This window comes from Carassius auratus, unplaced genomic scaffold (assembly GCF_003368295.1).
Source record: "Carassius auratus strain Wakin unplaced genomic scaffold, ASM336829v1 scaf_tig00028633, whole genome shotgun sequence".
Classification (NCBI taxonomy): domain Eukaryota; kingdom Metazoa; phylum Chordata; class Actinopteri; order Cypriniformes; family Cyprinidae; genus Carassius; species Carassius auratus.
This window is the reverse complement of record NW_020525710.1, coordinates 55,208-77,678: the sequence shown is the minus strand read 5'-3', so window position 1 is coordinate 77,678 and position 22,471 is coordinate 55,208. Positions and strand designations below refer to the sequence as shown.

At 38.2% G+C, this 22,471-nt stretch overlaps 2 protein-coding genes across 5 annotated transcripts; one reads left to right on the top strand and one right to left on the bottom strand.

Annotated features, from left to right (window-relative positions):
• Positions 1-474: 474 nt before the first annotated feature.
• On the top strand, positions 475-5,161 carry LOC113079597 (E3 ubiquitin-protein ligase TRIM39-like). Of its 2 annotated transcripts, none has more exons than XM_026251842.1 (8): positions 475-607; positions 1,175-1,258; positions 1,540-2,093; positions 2,206-2,301; positions 3,832-4,065; positions 4,145-4,283; positions 4,385-4,411; positions 4,548-5,161. In XM_026251842.1, exons 2-8 carry the CDS (start codon positions 1,195-1,197, stop codon positions 5,048-5,050), a joined length of 1,617 nt encoding a protein of 538 aa, XP_026107627.1. In that variant the 5' UTR covers positions 475-607; positions 1,175-1,194; the 3' UTR covers positions 5,051-5,161. The 2 variants fall into 2 exon arrangements, with proteins under 2 accessions (XP_026107627.1, XP_026107626.1); XM_026251841.1 differs by having other exon boundaries at positions 4,376-4,411.
• Positions 5,162-14,282: 9,121 nt separating this feature from the next.
• On the bottom strand, positions 14,283-22,215 carry LOC113079594 (uncharacterized). 3 transcript variants are annotated; one of them, XR_003281728.1, is made up of 3 exons: positions 22,021-22,215; positions 14,630-21,810; positions 14,283-14,419 (listed from the first exon to the last, which is right to left on the bottom strand). XR_003281728.1 is itself a non-coding variant. In XM_026251837.1 (3 exons), the coding sequence occupies exon 2, from the start codon at positions 20,997-20,999 to the stop codon at positions 15,039-15,041; it is 5,961 nt and encodes a 1,986-aa protein (XP_026107622.1). In that variant the 5' UTR covers positions 21,000-21,810; positions 22,021-22,215; the 3' UTR covers positions 14,338-14,971; positions 15,005-15,038. The 3 variants fall into 3 exon arrangements, 2 of the variants coding, with proteins under 2 accessions (XP_026107622.1, XP_026107621.1); XM_026251837.1 differs by having other exon boundaries at positions 14,338-14,971; positions 15,005-21,810; XM_026251836.1 differs by having other exon boundaries at positions 14,338-21,810.
• Positions 22,216-22,471: the final 256 nt, after the last annotated feature.

Genomic DNA, 22,471 nt, shown 5'->3' with positions numbered 1-22,471 from the left:
GATGAGGCTAATCACCGTGGTCTCATCTGCAAACTTGATGATGGAGTTGGATCCATGCACAGGCTTGCAGTCGTGGGTGTAAAGGGAGTTGAGGATTGGGCTCAGCACACAGCCCTGTGGTACTCCGGTGTTAAGTGTGATCATAAGATGTTGGACAAGGGCCGGGCCCATGCAGGGGAGACAAATGTGTACTTTAGGTACTGTTATCATGATCATTACAACCTTAAAGCCTTCCTTGGGGAAGAATTTGACAATCCAAATGATTATTAATGTACCTATCATACGTACGTTATCCAGACATTTATCCACACGTATGTTATCAAGACACAAAGTTAAAAAAATGCAAAAAGTTCACCTCTTATCACCTAACAGTGCTCATTTAAATGCTGTTTAAATATTGAATGTGGAAAGCATGTGAATTCTGACCCATTTGGCTTTCCATAGAACACACCCTGAGCAGCTCTGACATCATTGTAGTTCAGTGAGAGACTCCGAGAAAGAGAAACTAACTCGATCAACAACATGGACGCCAGAAACCATCGAACTCTTTAAACAACAGAATATTGAGTCGTTCAGAGACCCTTGTGAACACATCTGATACTCACAGGTAAGTGATAGAAATATAAGAGAGATTGTCCTGAACAGGTTTCTAATGACTGTGGTCTGGTTTAGTAGGGTTTATGTCAGACTGGAATGAGTTGAACAGAAGCAGGGTTAAGCGTGTCAAATACTCCGATACTTTAGTTGTTTACTGCACTGAAATGATTTCAGAATTATATTAACAGTATGTCATTAGATCGGACAAAGTTTGGTGTTTCTGTCATTTTGTCACGCGACATAAAGACAAACAGATAAAACAGGAAGTAAATGACCTGCAGACAAACTGAACACAAACCTGCTTCACTGCAGCTGAAAATCACTTTTACATTACACAATAACTTATGATCATATAATATATTTTGTGGAAATATTAATCAAATTTTGGATAAGGAGATATATATGTTTGTTGGAAAATATAAAGCTTGTACTTTGTACTCTCTTTCAACAGCAGGTCATAGTTCAGATTGCGCAGTAAGTTTACGAGTCTCTCACTTTGTTTCAAACGAATGATTGTGTTTCCATCACTATCAGTTCTCACATTTTAACAAGTTAAACTATCATTTTTCTTTAAAAGGCTTTAAGAGGGAAAGAACAATGGCAGAATCTTCACTAACAGCAAGAAAAACCAGGAGAAAGAGTATTGAACATGATCCTCCATGTAAGTCAATAACCCAGAAAAACACTTTGACTTTGACTTTTCTTTTATAATATTGAATATGTACAGTTCAGGAATGTAAAGATCAAATAATTTAATCTTAACAAGAATAAACCTTATACATATATTTATTTATTTAGGTAAGTGGTTATGTAATGTTTCTTCAGCACTCTTTGTCTCTAAACACTCTTTACATTCAACCAGCTTCATGAGGTGCATCATGGGATTCTTCATAAACAGTATTGAAGGAGTTCACACTAATCCTAAATAATGTCTCTTTCCAGCAATGTCATCCTCCATGAGTTCACTGTCTGAGGAGATTCAGTGCTCTCTATGTCTGGATGTGTTCACTGATCCAGTCTCGACTCCATGTGGACACAACTTCTGCAAGATCTGTCTGAATAAGTGCTGGGACAACAGCCAGACCTGCAGCTGTCCATACTGTAAAGAAACATTCAAGCAAAGACCTGATCTCAAGATTAATACCACACTCCGAGAGCTCGTAGATCACTGTAAGAAGAAAAGTCCTGAGAAAACAACTGAAGTTCTGTGTGACTTCTGTGAGGAAAGAAAGCTGAAAGCGCTGAAGTCGTGTCTGGTGTGTCAGAGCTCTTACTGTGAAACTCACCTGGAGCCTCATTTGAGAGTGACACGTTTGAAGAAACACAAACTGATGAATCCTGTGAGTAATCTGGAGGACTATATATGTCAGAAACACGAGAGACCTCTGGATCTGTTCTGTAGAGATGATCAGACATGTGTGTGTTCAATCTGCTCTGTGAAAGACCACAAGAACCACAACACTGTTCCTATAGAAGAGGAGAGTCAAGAGAAGAAGGTAGACGTTATTATTCTTTTAAAGGACTGATATCATGAGGAATCAGATTTTATTTCATATTGTGAGTTTAATCTGTGTTATGATAAATGTGTCTGTGTTGTTCTCTCTATAGACTGAATTGATGAAGACACAGAAAGACGTGCAGCTGATGATCCAGAACAGAATCAAGAAGATTCAAGACATCAAACACTCAGCAGAAGTCAGAAAAGTGAGTTTAAAATAATAGAATAAAAGTAGATAGTTAAGTTTGTGGAAAGACTTTTAGGTTTGAAAAGGCCTAGCCAGAATGTTTAAGTAGTTTTAAGAAACTTAAAATTTGAGATCTTTCAGTTTAAAGTAGTTTGAAATTTTGAAGGCAATAAAACCTATCAAAAAAATAAATAGAAAAATAGACAGACAAATATCTTTATATAAATAATGACTACCAAGTTACTATCATTTCGTTAACATGTTTCCAGCATTATTATCATTTCACTAGCATGTCATTAGCATGATTAGCGCGTTGTTAGCATAACACTAGCATGTTTCAAGCATGATAAGAAAGTGACTAGCATGTCATTAGCAAATTTCCAGCATGATTAGCAAGCAACTAGCATGTTGTTAGCATGACTAGCAAGTGACTAGCATGTCATTAGCATGATTAGCAAGTGATTAGGATGTATGTAGCATGTTGTTAGCATGTTTAATACGTGACTAGCATTTTATTAGCATGATTAGCAAAGTGACTAACATATTTTTAGTATGATTAGCAAGCGACTAACTTGTCATTAGCATTATTAGTGATTAGCATGTTATAAACATGTTGTTACCATGATAAGCAAGTGGCTAGGATGTTGTTAGCATGTTTAGCAATGAACTAGCATGCTGCTAGCATGACTAGCATGTTGCTAGCATTATCAGCAAAGTGACTAGCATGTTGTTAGCATGACTAACAAGTGGCTAGCTTGTTGTTAGCATGACTAGCAAGTGACTAGCATGTCATTAGCATGATTAACAAGTGACTAGAATGTAATTAGCATGATAAGCAAGTTAATAGCATGTTGCTAGCATGACTAGCAAAGTGATTAGCATAATGTTAACATGACTAACAAGTGACTAGCATGTCATTAACATGATTAACAAGTGACTAGCATGTATTCTCAGTAGAGAGTTTTTAAGCTTTGCTATGGCAGTAGACAGCTAAAATACACCTTAAGTTTTATTGTATAAAATGTTCACCCCCTCAATGAAAGTCTATGGGATTTTAGGTAGTTTTAATAGTCTGGTTTATGAAATCCATAAACCATCCATAAGACCAGTCTGAAGCTCTGACCCGAGTTTGCCGGTTTTAGCTTGAAAGCTCTAGGAGGAGATACATTTTAAAATTTAGTCTCAGAAGAGGATTTCAGTAAGATCAACTTACTTTTTCAATAAATAATGAATTTAAATGTTTTAATAAAGAAAATAAAGAGGCAAGAACTGACAGACATAACAATAACAAAATAAACAAACAATCAAACGAATGACAGATGACTATCAGACTAAAATATCCAGCAACAGCCAATAAAACAAGAACTAAAATGTCCAGGGCTTGTTCTGCTCTCGTCCAGGGTGCAGAGTGAAGTTTAATTCTTCATTTGAGGGATTCTGAAAACACATGTAGCCTATGTATGTGAACAAAAATGTGTGAGCAATAGTTACACAGATTCTTCTGTTAGCAAACACTGCTAATAATGTGTTGTCTGTCCTGGTTGAGCAGAGAAACACACAGAAGGAGAAAGCAGTCCGTGTGGAGCTCTTCACTGATCTCATCCGCTCCATTGAGAGACATCAGACTGAACTGCTGGAGATGATGGAGGAGCAGCAGAAAGCAGCAGAGAAACAGGAGCAAGAGCTGATTGAAGAGCTGGAGCAGGAGATCACTGAGCTAAAGATGAGAAACACTGAGCTGGAGCAGCTCTCACACACTGAAGATCACCTCCACCTCCTACAGGTCAGTCAACATGATCTCTCTGATCAATCATAATGCAGGATATGACATGCTGAAGGATTTCTCCTCTCTCCTGCTGTAGATTCACTCATCCCTGTGCAGCTCTAGAAACACCAGGAACTGGCCTGAGATCAGTATGAAGACTCATGAGAGTCTGGAGACTCTGAGGAGAGCTCTGACTCAACTGAAGGACACTATAGATGAGAAACTCACACTAACTGGTACATCAATACACACTGATCAGATAGAAACATGATAGTGTACTCCGTTCTTTAAATATAAGCTTCAGATCTGATTGTTTTCTTGTCATTAGTCTCTACAGAGCTGAAGTGGATGCAGCAGTATGCAGGTACAGTGTGCTGTCTGCACTACACTAGTTTACATTCATACACTCACTGCTTCATTACTGCACTACAATCTGATTCAACACTGGGTTAACTAAAATCATCAGCATCACAGAATATCTGTATTCTCTGTTTTCTCAGTGGATGTGACTCTGGATCCTGATACAGCTCATCCTAATCTCACTCTGTCTGATGATGGAAAACAAGTGAGATGTGGAGACATTGAGCAGAAACTCCCAGACAAACCAGAGAGATTTGATACATGTCCAGGTGTCTTGGGAAAGGAGGGATTCTCCTCAGGGAGATTTTATTTTGAGGTGCAGGTGAAGGGAAAGACTAATTCGGATTTAGGAGTGGCCAGAGAATCCATTAACAGGAAGGGAGAGATCACACTGAGTCCCAGAGATGGATACTGGAGTGTGCGGCTGGGGAATGGAGATGAATATGAAGCCTGTGAGGATCCTCTCATCTCTCTGTCTCTGAGAGTGAAGCCGCAGCGGATCGGTGTGTTTGTGGATTATGAGGAGGGTCTGGTCTCCTTTTATGATGTGGAGTCCAGCTCTCATATCTACTCTTTCACTGCTCAGTCTTTCACTGAAAAAACTCTATCCATTTTTTGGACCATCCTTAAACTATGGAGGTAAAAACTCAAGCCCACTGATCATCACACCTGTCAGTTATAATAAATGAATTTACTCCGTTATCAAATGAAAGATTAAAATAATGCATTTATAATTAAAAATCTGGAAACATTATGTGCTGCTATTTTTTTTATCATTTGCTTTAGTTTTTTTAAATCCAAAAGATTGTATCACATATTTTAATGTAAATATATAATCCTTGTTCAGTTAATTATTATTTGTTCAACTTTTCATAAATATTCCTGAAATTTTTCTCCCTGACAAAGTGAAATTGCCAAAACAACAAAACTCTGATAATGTCTGTAGAACTGAGATGGCTGTGATCTTTCTGTTATAAGGAGTGAGACAGCAGAACACAATACACAATAAATATCACATAACATCACAAACGAAGGTCATAAAACATTTATTTCATAATATTATACACAATATTTTCATATTATTCTATAGCTTTTGTTTACCACATGTAAATCTGAAAATAATTAGGACAAATCCATTGTCAATGTTTACCACGTGTTTTACACGAATTTGGGCTTCTTTTTTTGTTAAGTCGTGTTAAAAAAATCATTGGTTATGGTTTTGGGATTATTTAAAAAAACATGGTTGCTTGTTAGGAAAACCTGAGAATCAACTTCGTTTTTATTTACATTTCTGGTCACTGTTTTTGGAGGTATTTAGAGGACACAAATGTCAGTGTCAAAAAAAACTTTCATTAAAAATTGGAAGTTTTGAAGCACAGAAATAAGTCCGGCCTCATTTAAAGGACAAACTTTGGCAGTTCATTGTTGAGCTGAAAAAAAAAAAGTTAAAGTGAAACAGAAATGTTATAGAGTTTTTAGTTCATGACAACATGTTTATACTAGAAAATATTTTATAAAACATGTTAAACTTATCTTAAACTGATATCTTCAAAAGCTTTCAGGATTTGTTTAGGTGCAGTTCCTAACTTTGTCCATTAGATGTCAGCAAAGCTCAAGTGAATTGATTAATGGTTGTGGAGTAATTAAATGCACAATGTCTATTACAATAACACACACAGTGTATGTAATGTGTGTGTGTACACTATATATATGTATACACACGTGCACAAACTCAGACTTACCTCATTTATCATATAAAGTCCAGCACAGCAGGATCAAACATGTAACAGGTTCGGCAAGGCTAGGATTTCTCAGAAGATAATAAAAGAAAAAAAGAACAGAAAAACATTTCAGTTATTTCAATGTCAAATAAATAAATACTTACATCGTGCTGCTCTGTGAACCCTTCGAGATTTTAAGAGAACTCGTGTAAGTTATACTGGATGCTCTGAGGAGAGAAAATGATCAAAAAAAAAACAAATGTAATTACTCGAAAACTATGCTAATATCTTACTAGATAACCTCAGTTACATGTAACATGGATGTGTAACTATTAAAAAAATAAATAGACAACAACAAATAGTTCAGAAAAGAAAAAACAGTCATGCATATTTTATTTAGTTCAATAATATTTATATTTTAATGTCTGCTTTAAAGTTTCAGGGTAAACTATTCACCTTCAAATGATTTAACATTTCAATAAAACTATTTTTAGTTATTGCGGTATTTAAGTTATACAACAAAATATATGTAATATCCAACAAAGGCAGATAAAAGCACAATCTGGAGAAAAAAGAATAACTTTTACAATAACCCTTTTTTATAATTTCAGTTCCTCCAGGAACCTCTGGAGCTCTTTGAGTTCTCGTGTAATGAAGGAGTGACTCCAGAAGCTCAGAACTGGAAACAAAGTGCTTCAAACATCCAAAGAGTTCTTACATGAACTGCAAAGACTAGAATGGTTCCTCCAGGAACAATATGATGAGAAAAAGAGCTTCGAGGCACTTAAAATAAATGATGAAGTTCCTCCAGCACTCAAAAGGATTTCTGAGGCACCTTCAGTTTTTAGAGTATTGTTCTTTTCATCTTTTCAGCGAACTATGGTCATTTCCAAGTTAATGATCATTTTTACGTAATAAAAAATCATTAGATTATTAAGTAAAGATCATTTTCCATGAAGATATTTAGTAAATTTTCTACTGTAAATATAACAAAACTTATTTTTTGATTAGTAATATGCATCGCTAAGAATTCATTTGGACAACTTTAGAGATGATTTTCTCAATATTTAGATTTTTTGCTCCCTTGGATTCCAGATTTTCAAAGAGTTGTATCTCAACCTAATATTGTCATATCATAAAAAACCATACATCAATGGAAAGATGATTTATTCAGCTTTGAGATGATGTAAAGATCTCAATTTGGACTGGTTTTGTGCTCCAGGGTCACTTTTTTTTTCAGTCTGAAAAATAGTCCAACAGTGAACTGACTGATGGAATTAAAGTACAGAATCATATTTCACTTCACTGTTCATAATAAAGGCAATCAAAGTTATTTTAACTAAACATTGCAGAAATAGTAGGCTACTTGTTTGCACAGTGTGTATCTGACTCTTAACCAATCATCTTCCTTTGCAGGTTTGGTCATATCTTCCTTTCTATAACCTTCGAATGCATCAGAACAAGCCACACTGACATGTTCCTAGCACTGACTAACAAGAATGAAGATTAAAAAGTAGAGTGGTGTGAAGAAGTGTTCCTGATTTCTTAATTTTTTGCATGTTTGCCACACTTTAATGTTTCAGATCATCAAACAAATTTAAATATAAGTCAAAGACAACACGAGTAAAAACACCATGAAGCTTTTAATTGAAGGTTTTTATTATTAAGCGGAAAAAAATCCAAAACTACATGGTCCTGTGTGAAGAAGTGTTTGCTCCTCTGTTTAAAACTGTGGTTTATCACACCTGAGTTCAGTTTCTCTGGCCACACTCAGACCTGATTACTGTCACACCTGTTCACAATCAACAAATCTCTGAAATAGGACCTGCCTGACAAAGTGAAGTAGACCAAAAGATGCTCAAAAGCTAGAAATCATGCCTAAATTCAAATGAATTCAGAAACAAATGAGAAAGAAAGTAATTGAGATCTATCAGTCTGTAAAAGGTTATAAAGCCATTTCTAAAGATTTGGGACTCCAGCGAACCACAGTGAGAGCCATTATTCACAAATGGAGCTGCTCCACTGCAGCGACTTAAACTGTAATGATGCACTTTGCTGTAATAATGCAATGCCACTCAAATAATGCAGAAACACTCAAGCAAGAAAACATGTGCAAAGAGTGCGTGTGTTTGTACTGTTGCAGAATGAGAGGAACAGTAGTAATGTACTGCTAGATTCACTTTCGCCAGAGAGTCATGTATGCTTAAGGCTGAAAATATATGATGCTTTTAATGATTCTCTCTCTCTCTCTCTCTCTCTCTCTCTCTCTCTCTCTTTCTCTCTTTCTCTTCCGGTGAGGGTGAGGTCCATCGTGTGTGGTGGCGTTGGAGAGCGTTCTTTCCTTTCCTTTCTTCTTTGATTTAGTTTCTCTTTTTTGTTTCTTTCCCCCTACGTTAATTGTTAAAAACCGAGTGTCGGTATGGTGTCTGTTCCGGTGCAAGGAACGGCCTTCTTCGTAATGGCTGCAGGTGTGTGCCGGAAGCAGGTGTAACGGTTGAAGGTTTGTTGGTGGCGGTAGGACATAAGATTGGGTTTGATAACATCATCTCTGGCTCGCGAATGAACAAAGCGGTCGTAGTATTTTTGAAAGCTGAAGCGTTAGTCAATATTTTGACTGTGGATGGGTTGTGGGTGAAGGAAGCTTTTGTTCCGGTTTCACCGCTGTCTGGCCCAGCTACTAAAATAAATCACAATTTCAAATGTCCCGCCGTTTGTTTCAAACGATGTAATAATAAAAGAAGTTATGCGATATGGGAAAATTGCAAGCCCCATGAGATCGATTCCATTGGGGTGCAAAAATTCGGCGCTAAAGCATGTATTGTCTTTTCGACGTAAATTTTTATGTTCTTAAGTGCCCAAGATCGATCCTTAGAAGTTTCTTTTCGAGTCAAACACGAAGATAATTCGTACATGGTGTACGCGAGCACAGAGAGCTTGAAATGTTACGATTGTGGAGTTGTCGGACATAAACGCGACTCGTGTCCGCATAAAGTGCGCGATGAACATCTGCCTTTAACTATTGCATCTAGAGCTGAAGAATCAAATGGAGAACTTCAAGCGACTGAAAGGAATAAAGACACTGCGCAGATTGATAGAGTGACGGAGGAGGTGAAGGAACAAGATGAGGTGAGTGGATTTGTTTCTAAAACTGTGAGTGATGACCAGCCTGGATGCAGTTATACTGTTGGAAAGCCTGCTAGTGCTCGTGGTGCTACGGATAAGATGGTGAATGAATGCAGTGTAGAGGATGTGATACAACACTCTCTAGTGACTCAAAATGTTCAGAGGAGGATGTAGGAGATGAAATGGATGATTTATCTCAGAGCACTGAAGATAGTGAGAGAGAGGAACAGTGGTCTGAGATGGAAAGAGAAAGTGATTTGTACACTGTTGAACAAATTTATAGTTTTTAAAATGAGTAATTGTACTGAGCTCTCTCAACAGAAAAGGTTTCGGCTTAAGAATCACATCACATCTGCTAGACAAAAAAATAAAACGTTTGGAAAGGAGCAATTAACGAAGGGGAAAGTTAAAGACTCATGATGGGTTTTAATTTTTCTTTATTGCTTTCTTTCCTCTCTCTTTCTGATGGAGATCTTACGAGTAGGATCACTAAATGTGGGATATGAAAAAACGTGTATTTCTTTCTGAGATTATTAATTTGAACGAGTTAAATGTTATCTTCTTGCAAGAAACTCCCAGTAACTTAGACAATGAAGTTGAAGGGAGACACTTTCTTAGTCATGGGAATAATCTAAGTGCAGGGCTGGGAATTTTATTTGCTCCTTCTCTCAATTTCAATATTTTGTGGAAAAATGAATTGGGACCTGGAAGACTCTTGATTGTTAGAGCTGAAATACATAATATGAATTTTACTTTTGTGAACATTTATGCTCCAAATTTAGTCATTGAGAGAATAAGGCTCTTTTCTAAGTTAGAACAGTTTTTAAGACGACAACATGATGGAGATTTTGTTGTTTTCGGTGGAGACTGGAACTGCACTTTAGATTTCGTTTTCGATAGGAATGGGGAAGAACCACATCAAGTGTCAGACACTTGTCTTGCTAGATTGGTAAATAATTTTCACTTATCAGATGTATGGAGAGAAAACAATCCTTTAGTTAAACAGTACTCTTGGGTGAGTTTTAGTAATGACACACTTTCTGCTCGTTTAGACAGGTTTTATCTATCTCATAATATGAGGAACAGGAGCCTGAATTCAACGATTACTCCTGTCTCTTCTTCAGAACACAAACTAATCACAGGTGAATGTAGTCTCATAACAAAAACCTATAAGAGTTCTTATTGGCATTTTAATGTTAAATTGTTAGAAGACACATTCTTTTGTGAAAATTGTAAGAATTTTTGGGAAGTTTGGAAGACTGAGAAAGGAAGATATGATAATATTATTCAGTGGTGGGAGATTGGGAAAGTGTTTATTAAGGAGTATTGCCAACAATATTCTTCTCACTCTACCCTGTTTTTGAAGAAAACCTTAGAGAGTTTGGAGAAAGAACTTAAGATTATTGAAGGGAATATGATTGTAAACGCTTCTCCTAAATTGAAGGATATGTGGACTGAAAAGAAAAACTGTTTGAATTCAATCCTTGATGAAAAAGTCAAAGGAGAACTTATAAAAAATAGTTTTTTAACAAAAAGAGACATAGATGCTCCTACATCCTTCTTTTTTGATTTAGAACGGAAGACTAACATGGAAAAAAGAAGTTGTTTTTAAAAGATAAGGATGGACACCTTGTTTCAGACACGGAAAGGATGCGTAGGCACTAGGCATGCAGTGGATTTTTATACTGAATTATATTCTGCTGAGTCCTTAAATGAACAATGTAGACATCAACTTTTACAAGATCTTCCTGAGCTATCCATAGAAAAAAAACAACTTTTGGAAGCACAACTTACTTTTAATGAACTGACCTCAGCAGTAATGGATCTCTCATCAGGACGGGCACCAGGGATTGATGGACTTCCTGCCGAATTTTATAAATGTTTTTGGACTATTATTGGTCCTGATTTTTTTTAAGTTGCTCAGAAATGTATAAGTGAAGGATGTTTAACAAGAAGTTGTCAGCGTGCTATTTTAACATTGCTTCCAAAGAAGGGAGATTTGACGCTACTAAAAAATTGGAGACCTGTAGCTATCCTATGTTCAGAATATAAAATTCTCTCTAAGTGTGTTGCTAAAAGGTTAAATGATGTACTGCATGAAATGATTCACAAGGATCAGTCATATTGTGTAAGGGGCAGATCTATTGCAGATCATTTACATTTGATGCGGGATCTGTATGACTATGCTTTTTACAACAATGTTGATGTTGGGTTTTTGTCAATGGACCAAGAAAAAGCCTTTGACAGAGTTGATCATATTTTTCTTTTTGAGACTCTGAAGGCTTTTGGATTTGGAGAAAAAATTATTTCATGTATAAAATTGCTTTATAATGAGGCAACTTGCTTGATAAAAATCGGTGGCGGTCTCAGTGTCCCCATAAAGGTTCAGAGGGGTATTAGACAAGGTTGCCCTATCTCAGGGCAGCTTTATAGCATTGCTTTTGAACCGTTACTCTGTAAATTAAGAAGAGAATTAATGGGACTGTAAATCAGAGAAATAGATTTTTCACAGTGTATTAAAATGTCTGCATATGCGGATGATCTTACAGTCTTAATAAGAGGCAATCAAGATGTTGATGTTGTCAAAATCGTTTAAAAACATATGAAAAAGCGTCCTCTGCAAAAGTCAATTGGGGCAAAAGTGTGGCAGTATGGTGTGGACAATAATGGTCCCATCCTTCCTGGAGATCTGAAATGGGGAAGAGAAGGTTTTAAATATTTAGGGGTGTTTTTAGGATCTGAAGATTATAGAAAACAGAATTGGGAGGGACTAGTGGAGAAAACATGTGCTCGGTTGTCTCGATGGAAATGGTTGCTCCTTCAGTTATCCTATAGGGGTAGAGTTTTGGTCTGTAATAATCTCATTGCTGCTACTTTATGGCATAAAATGATGATTTTAGAACCTCCAGAAGAAGAACTGATAATGGACATTCAGAAAAAACAAGTTGATTTTTTTTGGTCTGGGTATCACTGGCTAAAAGCACCAGTACTTTATCTCCCCAGGACGGAGGGAGGTCAAGGACTCATTGACATCAGATCTAGAATCGAAGCTTTCAGACTTCAGACAGCACAAAGACTCTTGTATGGTGAAGAAGTGAGCTGGCGTGTGGTAGCCCATGGCCTCCTGAGAAGAGCAGGTAAAATGGGTTCTGATCATCAACTGTTCTTAATGGACATCAATAAGCTGGATTTAACTGGTTTGTCTTCATTCTACAAGTCAATGTTGAGAGGGTGGACTCTTTTAAACGTTTGCAGAGATCTAAACGGTGAACAGAGTCAGTGGTTATTGGAAGAACCCTTGATCTTGAACCCAAAAATCAATGTGGATGTTCTAAAATCAACGTCTGTAAGGAATGCTTTATGGTCTGCAAATATTGTAAAAATTAGAGACATTGACCCTCTCAACATTGACTTGTAGAATGAAGACAAACCAGTTAAATCCAGCTTATTGATGTCCATTAAGAACAGTTGATGATCAGAACCCAACAATCTGCAGATTACACCTTTAACTTGATTCAAGTGCAATGTGATTATAATCAGGGCTTGAAAACGAAAAAAAATTAAATTGGTTCACTCCGAGCAGAATCGATATTTTAACGTTTCTGTTCTGCGTTCCTCTGATATTATTACCGTTCCGAAACCGGTTCGGGAGGAAGAAATACCGGCTAATAACCTTATTTTTAAAAAACAATATTATTTGCCTATACTTTGCCTAATAATAATTTAATAATAATAATAAAGTATAGAGTTTTCCTTATTCAAAAAAAGGAAAAAATAGAGATCTTACGCTTACAGTTTACAGCTTGCATCAGATTTTTGTCCAAATGTAAGCTAGGCCTAGCTACTTAAAAAAAAAAAAAAAAAAAATCTATCAACACTTTCTATCAAGTATTTTAAGACATTCAGCATCAAATGTTTCCATGTTCCCGATGTATCTGGATGCTAAAATGTTATTTAATATAAAGAATATAGAATAATAGTAAATAATAAGTAACGCTGTATATGCGTCCGACAGTTGGACTCCAAATTTCATTCAATAATTATTTTGAGGTTAATAGCAAATGAAAACTGTTCAGCTTCTGGGAAATTTGTGAAGCTTCGCTAGGCTAATTTTAGTTATTTTAGAAAAGAACAAGAATTACAAATATAAGAAGCTATAGCAATATTAAAGACAAACCAAAACTGATTAATTTAGACTAAAAAGAAACTGAAACCAACGTTGGGTTTCTCATTCGACACCAAATCAAAGTTTCCGTATTCCCGATGTATTTGAATAACAAATGATTATTAAAAGAAAAATAGCCTAATATTTCTAAACCTTTTGTGTCTGCATTAGGCCTATGTCTATTTTCTCTAAAAAACTTATATAGGGACTACTACAAATTTCTCTTTCTCTCTAGGCTATATATACACTCTAAAAATGGCTGGGTTAAAAATAACCCAATTGGCAACCCAGCACTGGGTAAATATTGGACAGAACACGTGCTGGGTTAAAGTAACCCAGCATGCTGGTTTACACATTTTAACCCAGCATGCTGGGTTATTTAGAAAACCCAAGTTAGAGTCATTTTTACCATTTGTGGGTTTGCATTTTTATGATTCTGGGTTATTCTCATAATTTCACTTTTGCTTAACAAAGCAATCATGGATTAATAAATAATGAAGAATACAGGTTATTTAGAATGTTAAAACATATTTTTAATGCCATCTGATATTCAAAAATGTGTACCAATGACAAACAACATGGAAAAATAAATAAATAAAATAAAAATCACAGAATTACAGTTGAAATAAATAAGAAAAGTATTTCTAAATGACCTGTCTAGCTGTTTAACTATTACATTTTGACATGTTTAGCTATTTAAATACACAGTGAAATGACATTGACAATTAACATTCTTTAAATTTAAATGTAAAATAATTTAAAGATGTCCTTAAATTTATATCAAGTATATAAAGACTCCTATGTAGGTAGATGTGCACTGCTTAGGGTAGTTCAACATATATAGTTCACCCAAAAATGAAAATTCAAAGATCTACTGTAGCAGCCCCTTGGCGTCGACAAACGAGACAGAGAGTTTCGACGGGTGCTTAATCTTCTTTATTTCGCTCGCTTTGAGCGCCATTAACCGTGACTTCGAGAAACGTTGTGTTGTAGCACCGTGAAACTACATAAAGAAACAATATACTCATAAATAAAAAACGTATGTACAAATGACAGATTACTTAAACAAATACACATTTACAGATACCCAAAAGGCAAATAAATTATTACATACATGAGAAATTAACCAAAAGAGCGACAAATAACACGTGCCATACGAAATTATATATTACTTTAAAATACAACATGCAAAACACACAATAAAGACACATACCTCGCTCCGCTTGCCAAAGGGTACTAGATGAACCAAAACGTAAAGTGCATCCACTTTTTACAATATATATTTCAAACTTTTGTAAACGCCATGTGAGAACCACAATGTGCTCCTCGTCCGCACCTCTTTCTTCTACCTGCGTTACAGCTTACGTTACGTAGAGAGCGTGCGTTACGTAGAGAACACATTTAAAGTGACACACACACATACATATTTTTGCGGTCATTTACACTCCCACCAATTATGAGATGATGAAAGAACAGAACAAACTGTGAATGAATCAGAACATGATTTCTGAACATCAATATGACCGCCTTCACAGTTTTTATGCATGTGAAGTCTAAAATGTTAGGTTTTATAGAACTTAATTACATGGTCTGATGCAATGATATCACAAAGCAGTCGCTGATTACTCATTTTCAATAAGTACCACCAATTTTTGGATGGGCCTTTCAATGACTGTGGGCTTGGAGCATTGATTTTGTTTTCGCTCCCCTAACTGCAACTTGACGCGCCTTACAAGACCATCACTTCCTTCACTGGTTTCCACCACTCGGCCTAATTGCCACTGACCTCTGGGAAGCATATCGTCTTTGATGATTACAACATCATTCACTTGAAGGTTACGGCGAGGAATATGCCATTTCTGACGTGCTGCAATGTTGAGAAGGTATTCCTTCTTCCAACGACTCCAAAATTGTTCGATTAGGTATTGAACTCTGCGCCATCTTTTAGTGGCATACACATCTTGTTTTACAAACTTTCCTGGAGGTGGAAGAGCAACATCAGATTTCATCATTATCAGATGGTTTGGGGTCAATGGTTCGAGTGAATTTGGATCATTAATCCCATCTACCGTTAGAGGGCGGCTGTTTACAATGGCCATTGCTTCATAGAACAGCGTTCTGAGTGATGCGTCATCAAGCCTGCCTGGGCATAAAGCAAGTGTGGCATTGAGTACATTTCGCACAGTACGTATCTGACGCTCCCAGACACCTCCAGCATGGCTTGCAGAAGGAGCATTAAAGACAAACTCGCATTGCCTTTCTGTAAGAAAGATCTCTAAGGCGTTGGTGTCAATCTCTTTCAGTGATTTTGCGAATTCATTTTTAGCTCCAACAAAGTTAGTGCCGTGGTCACACTGAAGTTTGCGAACTGCTCCTCTGAGGCTGATAAAGCACCTTAGGGCATTGATAAAGGAGTCTGTAGATAGGTCCTCAATCATTTCAATATGGACTGCACGAGATGATAGACAAGTGAATAATAGGCCATATCTCTTAAGCTCCTTACGAGCTCTCTTCACAATAAATGGCCCGAAACAGTCCATACCACAGTACGTGAATGGAGCGGAAACCTCAACACGTTCTCTGGGAAGTTCTGCCATACGCTGTTCTTCAGCTGGTCGTCTGAGTTTCCGACATTGCACACACTTGTGTATGAATTTAGCGACGGACTTACTGCCTCCAATGATCCAGAATCCATTCATTCTTAACTCCATTTGAGTTTGGCTTCTTCCCTGGTGACGAACTTTGGTGTGGTAATGCGACAGAATTAGTTTAGTGATGTGGTTACCTTTTGGAAGTATTACAGGATGTTTTAGATCTTGACTGAGAGATGAGTGTTTTAGCCTCCCACCAACACGGAGGATGCCATTGTCCAAAATAGGATCCAGAGGGTACAGTGCGCTTGAATTTGGTAGAGCTTCTCCTCTTTCAATTATTTGCATTTCCTTAGAGAATGCTTGCTGCTGTACAAGCTTGATGACCACCTTAGCAGCTCTCTCACGTTCTTCAATTGTCACATGATCACCGTTGTACATCTGTTTGTGGCCCAATCTGTTTATTCTTGCAACCACCCTTAGAAGCATAGACCAAGAAGAGAATCGACTTAAGCGACTGAGGATGTCTGCTCCGTCTCTGACGGAGGTCACAAAGGTTTGGACTAATTTAACTTCAGGATCACCGACAAGCAGGTTCACAGGTGTGTATGGTGTTGCATTTACTTCCTGTTCCCACAGGAATTTGGGTCCTGATAACCACATTGATGTAGAGATGGCAGACGCATTAAGCCCTCTAGATGCATAATCAGCAGGGTTATCTGTTGTATTTACGTAACACCACTGACTAGGATCTGTGACATCTCGTATCAGCTGCACTCGATTTGCGACAAAAACATGAAACCTACGGGCTTCGTTGTTAATGTATGCTAAAACGACCTGCGAGTCTGTCCAGAAGAACTCTTGGTCAATCTTCATTTCCAGCTCATTTTTCAGCATGACACTCATTCTGGCAGATATGACAGCGGCTGAGAGTTCTAACCTGGGAATGCTTATGACCTTTGTAGGTGAGACCCTGGCTTTAGCCATCACCAGACAGCAGTGGACTTCACTCTTTTCATTTTTGAAGCGGAGGTAGGAACAAGCACCATATCCTACATTACTCGCATCAGAGAAGTGGTGTAACTCTGTTCTGACTATTTCACTGAAGGTATGTGGGTGATAACATCTTGGTATCAATACTTCCTTGAGTTTCAGAAGATCGTTTTTCCAATCCACCCATTGAGGACGCACGTCATCAGGAAGTTCGTTGTCCCATTCAGTACCTCTACGACAAAGTTCTTGTAGGATACACTTTCCCTGTAGAATAAATGGGGCGACAAACCCAAGAGGGTCATATAGAGAGGCTATAACAGACAGAATACCACGGCGAGTCAATGGTTGATCCTTAAGGTCGATGCTGAAACTGAATGTGTCATCCTTTGTTGACCATTGAATGCCGAGTACACGTCCAGCTGGTGTTGCTTCAAGATTAAAGTCAAGAGGCTTTGATGTTGTTGCCTTTTCTAACGGGTTTAAACAACTCAGAACGTCTTCCTTATTTGAGTTAAATTTGTGAAGCCGTAAACCTCCATGTTTACACACTCTTTGAGCTTGCATTATTAGTTCTTTGGCTTCACTGGTTGAGGGAACACTGGTTAACCCATCATCCACATAAAAGTTCTTCTCAATGAATGCTGAGGCTGAAGGATAGTTAACCTTGTGCTGCTGTGCCAGGTACTTTAGGCCGAAATTAGCACACCCAGGTGAAGACGTGGCACCAAAGAGGTGGACTGCCATGCGATATTCTTGAGGCTCTTTCTCCAAGTCTCCACCCTCCCACCATAAGAATCTCAGGTAATTGCGTTCATCAGGTGGGACGAGAAACTGGTGAAACATCTTCTCTATGTCACAGGTAACTGCAACTGGCTCCTTTCTGAAACGGCACAGCACTCCCACCAAGGAATTGGTTAGATCAGGCCCAGTCAGAAGTGTGTCATTTAATGATATACCACGAAACTTTGCTGAACAATCGAATACCACCCTCAGCTTGTTTGGTTTCTGAGGGTGGTACACCCCATGGTGTGGGATGTACCACACTGTCTCTCCACTTAGTATAGCTGGAGCTTGTTCTGCATCACCTTTGATAATCATCTCTTCCATGAAAGCCTTGTAGTGATCATAATACTGTTTATTGGACTTGAGCCGTTTCTTTAGGTGTTGTAGTCGAGCAGTTGCTAGCCCTTTGTTGTTGGGTAGTGAGGGTCGGCTGCTGCACTTAAATGGGAGAGGAAGCTCGTAATGTCCATTATCCTTCTGATGAATATTGGCACTGAGGTGCTGTATGAAACGAACATCCTCTTGTGACACACATTTATCCTCATAAGCTTTTTCATTGAAATCTGACTCAAGAATTTTCAGGATATCATTGGCCGATGGGACAGGTATTTCCTTTACTGCAACACGGTGGACAAAACTCTGATTTCCTTGTCGGTCAAGGTGTGGATTAGACAGGCCTATAATACTCCACCCAAGCACAGTTCTTTGCGCGAAAGGCTCATTTTCACCACCTATAATTGCTTCCAAGGGAGCTAGAGCAGATGGGCAGTCAAATCCAATTAAAAGTCCAACTTCACAGTTCAAAAGTGGTGACAGCTGACTTGCTAAGTGTCTGAGGTGACTCCACTGAAGCGCTGTGTGCTTGGTGGGAATATACGACTTGTCCACTGGAATGAAGTCTCTTGTGTATGCTTGCTGTAGTGGTATAGAACTTGCAGATTGTAGTCCTCTTACTTTAAGTCCACAGACTCTCTTACTGGCAGTGATCGTGTCAGCAGCTGTCATGGTGCTGAGCCTCAATTGCACAGGTTGTGAGACAACATTCAAACTTTCAAGAAGATCTTCCAAGATGAAACTTGAGTCGCTCTGGGTGTCAAGTAGAGCATAAGTTAGTACTTCTCTTTGGGGTTCGTCCACTGTAGAGATGAAAACTGGCACAATGCTGGAAGTAGCAGGAGAACATTGAGTGAGTGCGTGGGTCATGACTTTATGAACTTCCTCACTTGCTTTAACATTCGTAGATGCTCCTTTAGGGTCCTTTGAAGGAGCTTTATCCCTTTCTTCATGTAAGCAGGTAGGATGACTTCGACCACACGTACCACATGTATGTCTTCTTCTACAGTCTTTACTCATGTGTCCCTTTCTGAGACAACCGAAACAGAGGTGAGTTTCGTGAATGAAGGCTTTCTTTTCTTCAATAGTCTTTCCAGCAAATGTAGAGCATTGAGCAATGTGATGTTTTTCATCTTTGCAGAAAAAGCACGATGTCTTTGGCTTAGAGCTGTACGTCTCTGGTCTTTTTGAGCTTAAGTCCTTCACCTGAACCTTTGTACTGAGAGCCTTAGCGCGCTTGGGGAACCTTTCATCTGTGTTCCTTTGATTCACAAATAGTGCAGAGGTTATAGGGTTACAAGCTATTTTTGCTTCCTTTTGCAGAAATTCTGTGAAGCATTTGAAACTTGGATAGTCACCTGATGTGTCTAGCTCTTCCACCACGATTCGGTTCCACTTTCTCACAATCCATTCGGGGAGTTTCTTTAACAGCTTGTGGTTTTCTTCAGAATCATTTAGGATGGCTAATCCTTTTACGTGAGGAATTGCCTCGACACAACCTTGTAGGAAATCTGTGAAGTCTCGTAATGCCAGTGGGTCATTTGCTCCAATTTTGGGCCATCTCATCAGCTTGTCTCGAAACGCTCTTTGGATGACGAACGAGTTCCCGTACCTTTCCTGTAACACTTTCCAGGCACCTTGATACGCATCCTCAGAATTTCTGTAGAAATATCCCTCCACCGCTTTGCGAGCTTCCCCAGCAAGGTAATTCTTCAGGTAGAACATTTTTTCACCAGAAGGAAGAGGTTTTCGATCAATGAGGGCCATGAATGACATCTTCCAATCTATGAATTTTAAAGGGTCACCAACAAAGACAGTGGGTTCTGGAACAGGCAGCCGATGTGTGCTTAGTGAGTTTGCTATTGCTTGAGCTAGATTTGCAGTTTCCTGAGGTGATGTAACTCCATATCCTTCACATGATGCTTGCTGAGGTAGGAACGACTGTGCTTCCGGGTTCAGTTGAGATGTAAGCTCTGTCCCTTGGCAGCCAGTGTGAATGCTAGGGCCTTCGTCATCTTCACAGCGATGAAGGTTGCCTTCCAAATCGTTATACACTTTGACACGAGCTGCTGCTACTTTAACTTCTTTGTCAACTTGTAGCTGTTGTAGCCGTTTCTTTTCCTCAACTAGCCTTAACTGCATTTCAGCCTCCTTCTGCTTTATCTCCGCTAACATTCTCGATTCACAAAGCTTCCAGTCATGCTCCATCTTATCAAGCTTAGCTTGTTGATTGTGAATTTCTTGTAAAGCTTTAGCTTGTTCCAGTTTCGCTGCAAATTCTGCCTGTGCATCAGCACGCTTACTTGAGACTTTAGAAGTCTTGGATTGGTTATCGGATCCCAGTGATGACTCTGAAACGACGGTGTTTGTTACTGTACATCCAAAGACGGATCCATATTCATCCTTATTCAGCACTTGCCTTACTCTTTCCTTCACAAGTTCTTCATTGTAACTTTCATTAAATGTTTCCAGTCGTTTACTGACAAGATCAGTGATCTCTGCAGTTAGTGCAGCGCAGGCATCCATACGTTTAACAATGTCTGGAGTAGTAGTGTGGTTACGCAGAATTGCTTCATAACGCTGATAGACTGAATCATGTCTGCCTTGAATGTCCTGCTGTATTTGATCCAGGTCTTCACGTGTACAGAATGTTTTCAAATTTGATCTAGCCTCTCTTGCAGCCTGCTTCCAGGACTCATAAGTCTTATGGAAGGACTTTTCCTGTTTCTTTGCTTCGAGCTCATGCATCTCTCGACCTTTCTCTGTTAAGCTTCTTTCACGTGAGCTTGCTCTGAGCTGTTGCACTGGTGGGTTACTTATTTCTTCAGCTGGAAGTGGTATCTCCTCAACTGGTTCAACTTCCTTTTCAGGTGGGTTTTCCATGGCCTCTTTAATGTTGTTTACTTCTTTAAACTGGGCAACTTAAGCTATAAGTGATACCATTTCCATCAGACCTCTAAAATGTAAGCACTCAAAATATTAGCAAGGAGAATCAACACAAATGCACAACTGTAAACACTTTTAACATTTAAATATTTCCCTTGTAATAGATCAGAAATGTCAGTTTACAAACAGTAATAAAGTTAACTGTACTCTTTGTGTATGACTTTTTAAATGTCCAAGATAAATCTTCAACAATCAACGTTCAAATTTAACACACAAGTTTTTATAGTCTTTAAATAATCAAGCAAACTTGAATATTTTCTTGTGATTTGACTTATTCAATTTAAATGTCTCTTGTAGTTTTATCCTTCAATTTAATAGTCCAAAAAATATTCTCCTTTTCATTTGAACATGTCAACTTACAGAGTTCCAATGAATGGATGCAGCTCACGTGGGAATACGATTTAACTCACAGTCTCGATCTCATCTGTAGTGTTAAACGGTGCTTTGTTACCACCTTGCGATCTTTCCCTTTAAGCAGTTATAATGACGTCACGATCCGCTGTGACTGCGCAAACGTCCGCAGCGCCGTGCTGATTGATCCTCTTGCGGCGTTGTGATGAACTCTCTCGAACCGGGCAGCAGCGAAGTAATGCAGAGTCCCGATAAGCGTCGAGTTTCACTGTAGCAGCCCCTTGGCGTCGACAAACGAGACAGAGAGTTTCGACGGGTGCTTAATCTTCTTTATTTCGCTCGCTTTGAGCGCCATTAACCGTGACTTCGAGAAACGTTGTGTTGTAGCACCGTGAAACTACATAAAGAAACAATATACTCATAAATAAAAAACGTATGTACAAATGACAGATTACTTAAACAAATACACATTTACAGATACCCAAAAGGCAAATAAATTATTACATACATGAGAAATTAACCAAAAGAGCGACAAATAACACGTGCCATACGAAATTATATATTACTTTAAAATACAACATGCAAAACACACAATAAAGACACATACCTCGCTCCGCTTGCCAAAGGGTACTAGATGAACCAAAACGTAAAGTGCATCCACTTTTTACAATATATATTTCAAACTTTTGTAAACGCCATGTGAGAACCACAATGTGCTCCTCGTCCGCACCTCTTTCTTCTACCTGCGTTACAGCTTACGTTACGTAGAGAGCGTGCGTTACGTAGAGAACACATTTAAAGTGACACACACACATACATATTTTTGCGGTCATTTACATCTACTGTACACCTGAGAGCAGTGTACTCTGCTTTAGAGCCTGTCAACGGAAGGACAATTTTCAAAAGGAATTGCAAATTATGTTTTCAATTGCGTTTTCCACATGTGACAAATTGTGACAAAATCCAAACAAACTGCAAATCTTGAACAAAAACACTTTCAGAAACAACGAACAAAAATTACCTTTTCAGTTTTCATGAATGCACAGTGACTGCCAAAT

Bases quoted from the DNA above. Each gene is read 5' to 3' on its own strand.
- LOC113079597 (XM_026251841.1), top strand. From the start codon at position 1,195: ATGGCAGAATCTTCACTAACAGCAAGAAAAACCAGGAGAAAGAGTATT. The intron at 1,259-1,539 runs GTAAGTCAATAA...GTCTCTTTCCAG, and splicing joins TATTGAACATGATCCTCCAT to CAATGTCATCCTCCATGAGT. The intron at 2,302-3,831 runs GTGAGTTTAAAA...CTGGTTGAGCAG, and splicing joins ACTCAGCAGAAGTCAGAAAA to AGAAACACACAGAAGGAGAA.
- LOC113079594 (XM_026251836.1), bottom strand. From the start codon at position 20,999: ATGGAAAACCCACCTGAAAAGGAAGTTGAACCAGTTGAGGAGATACCA.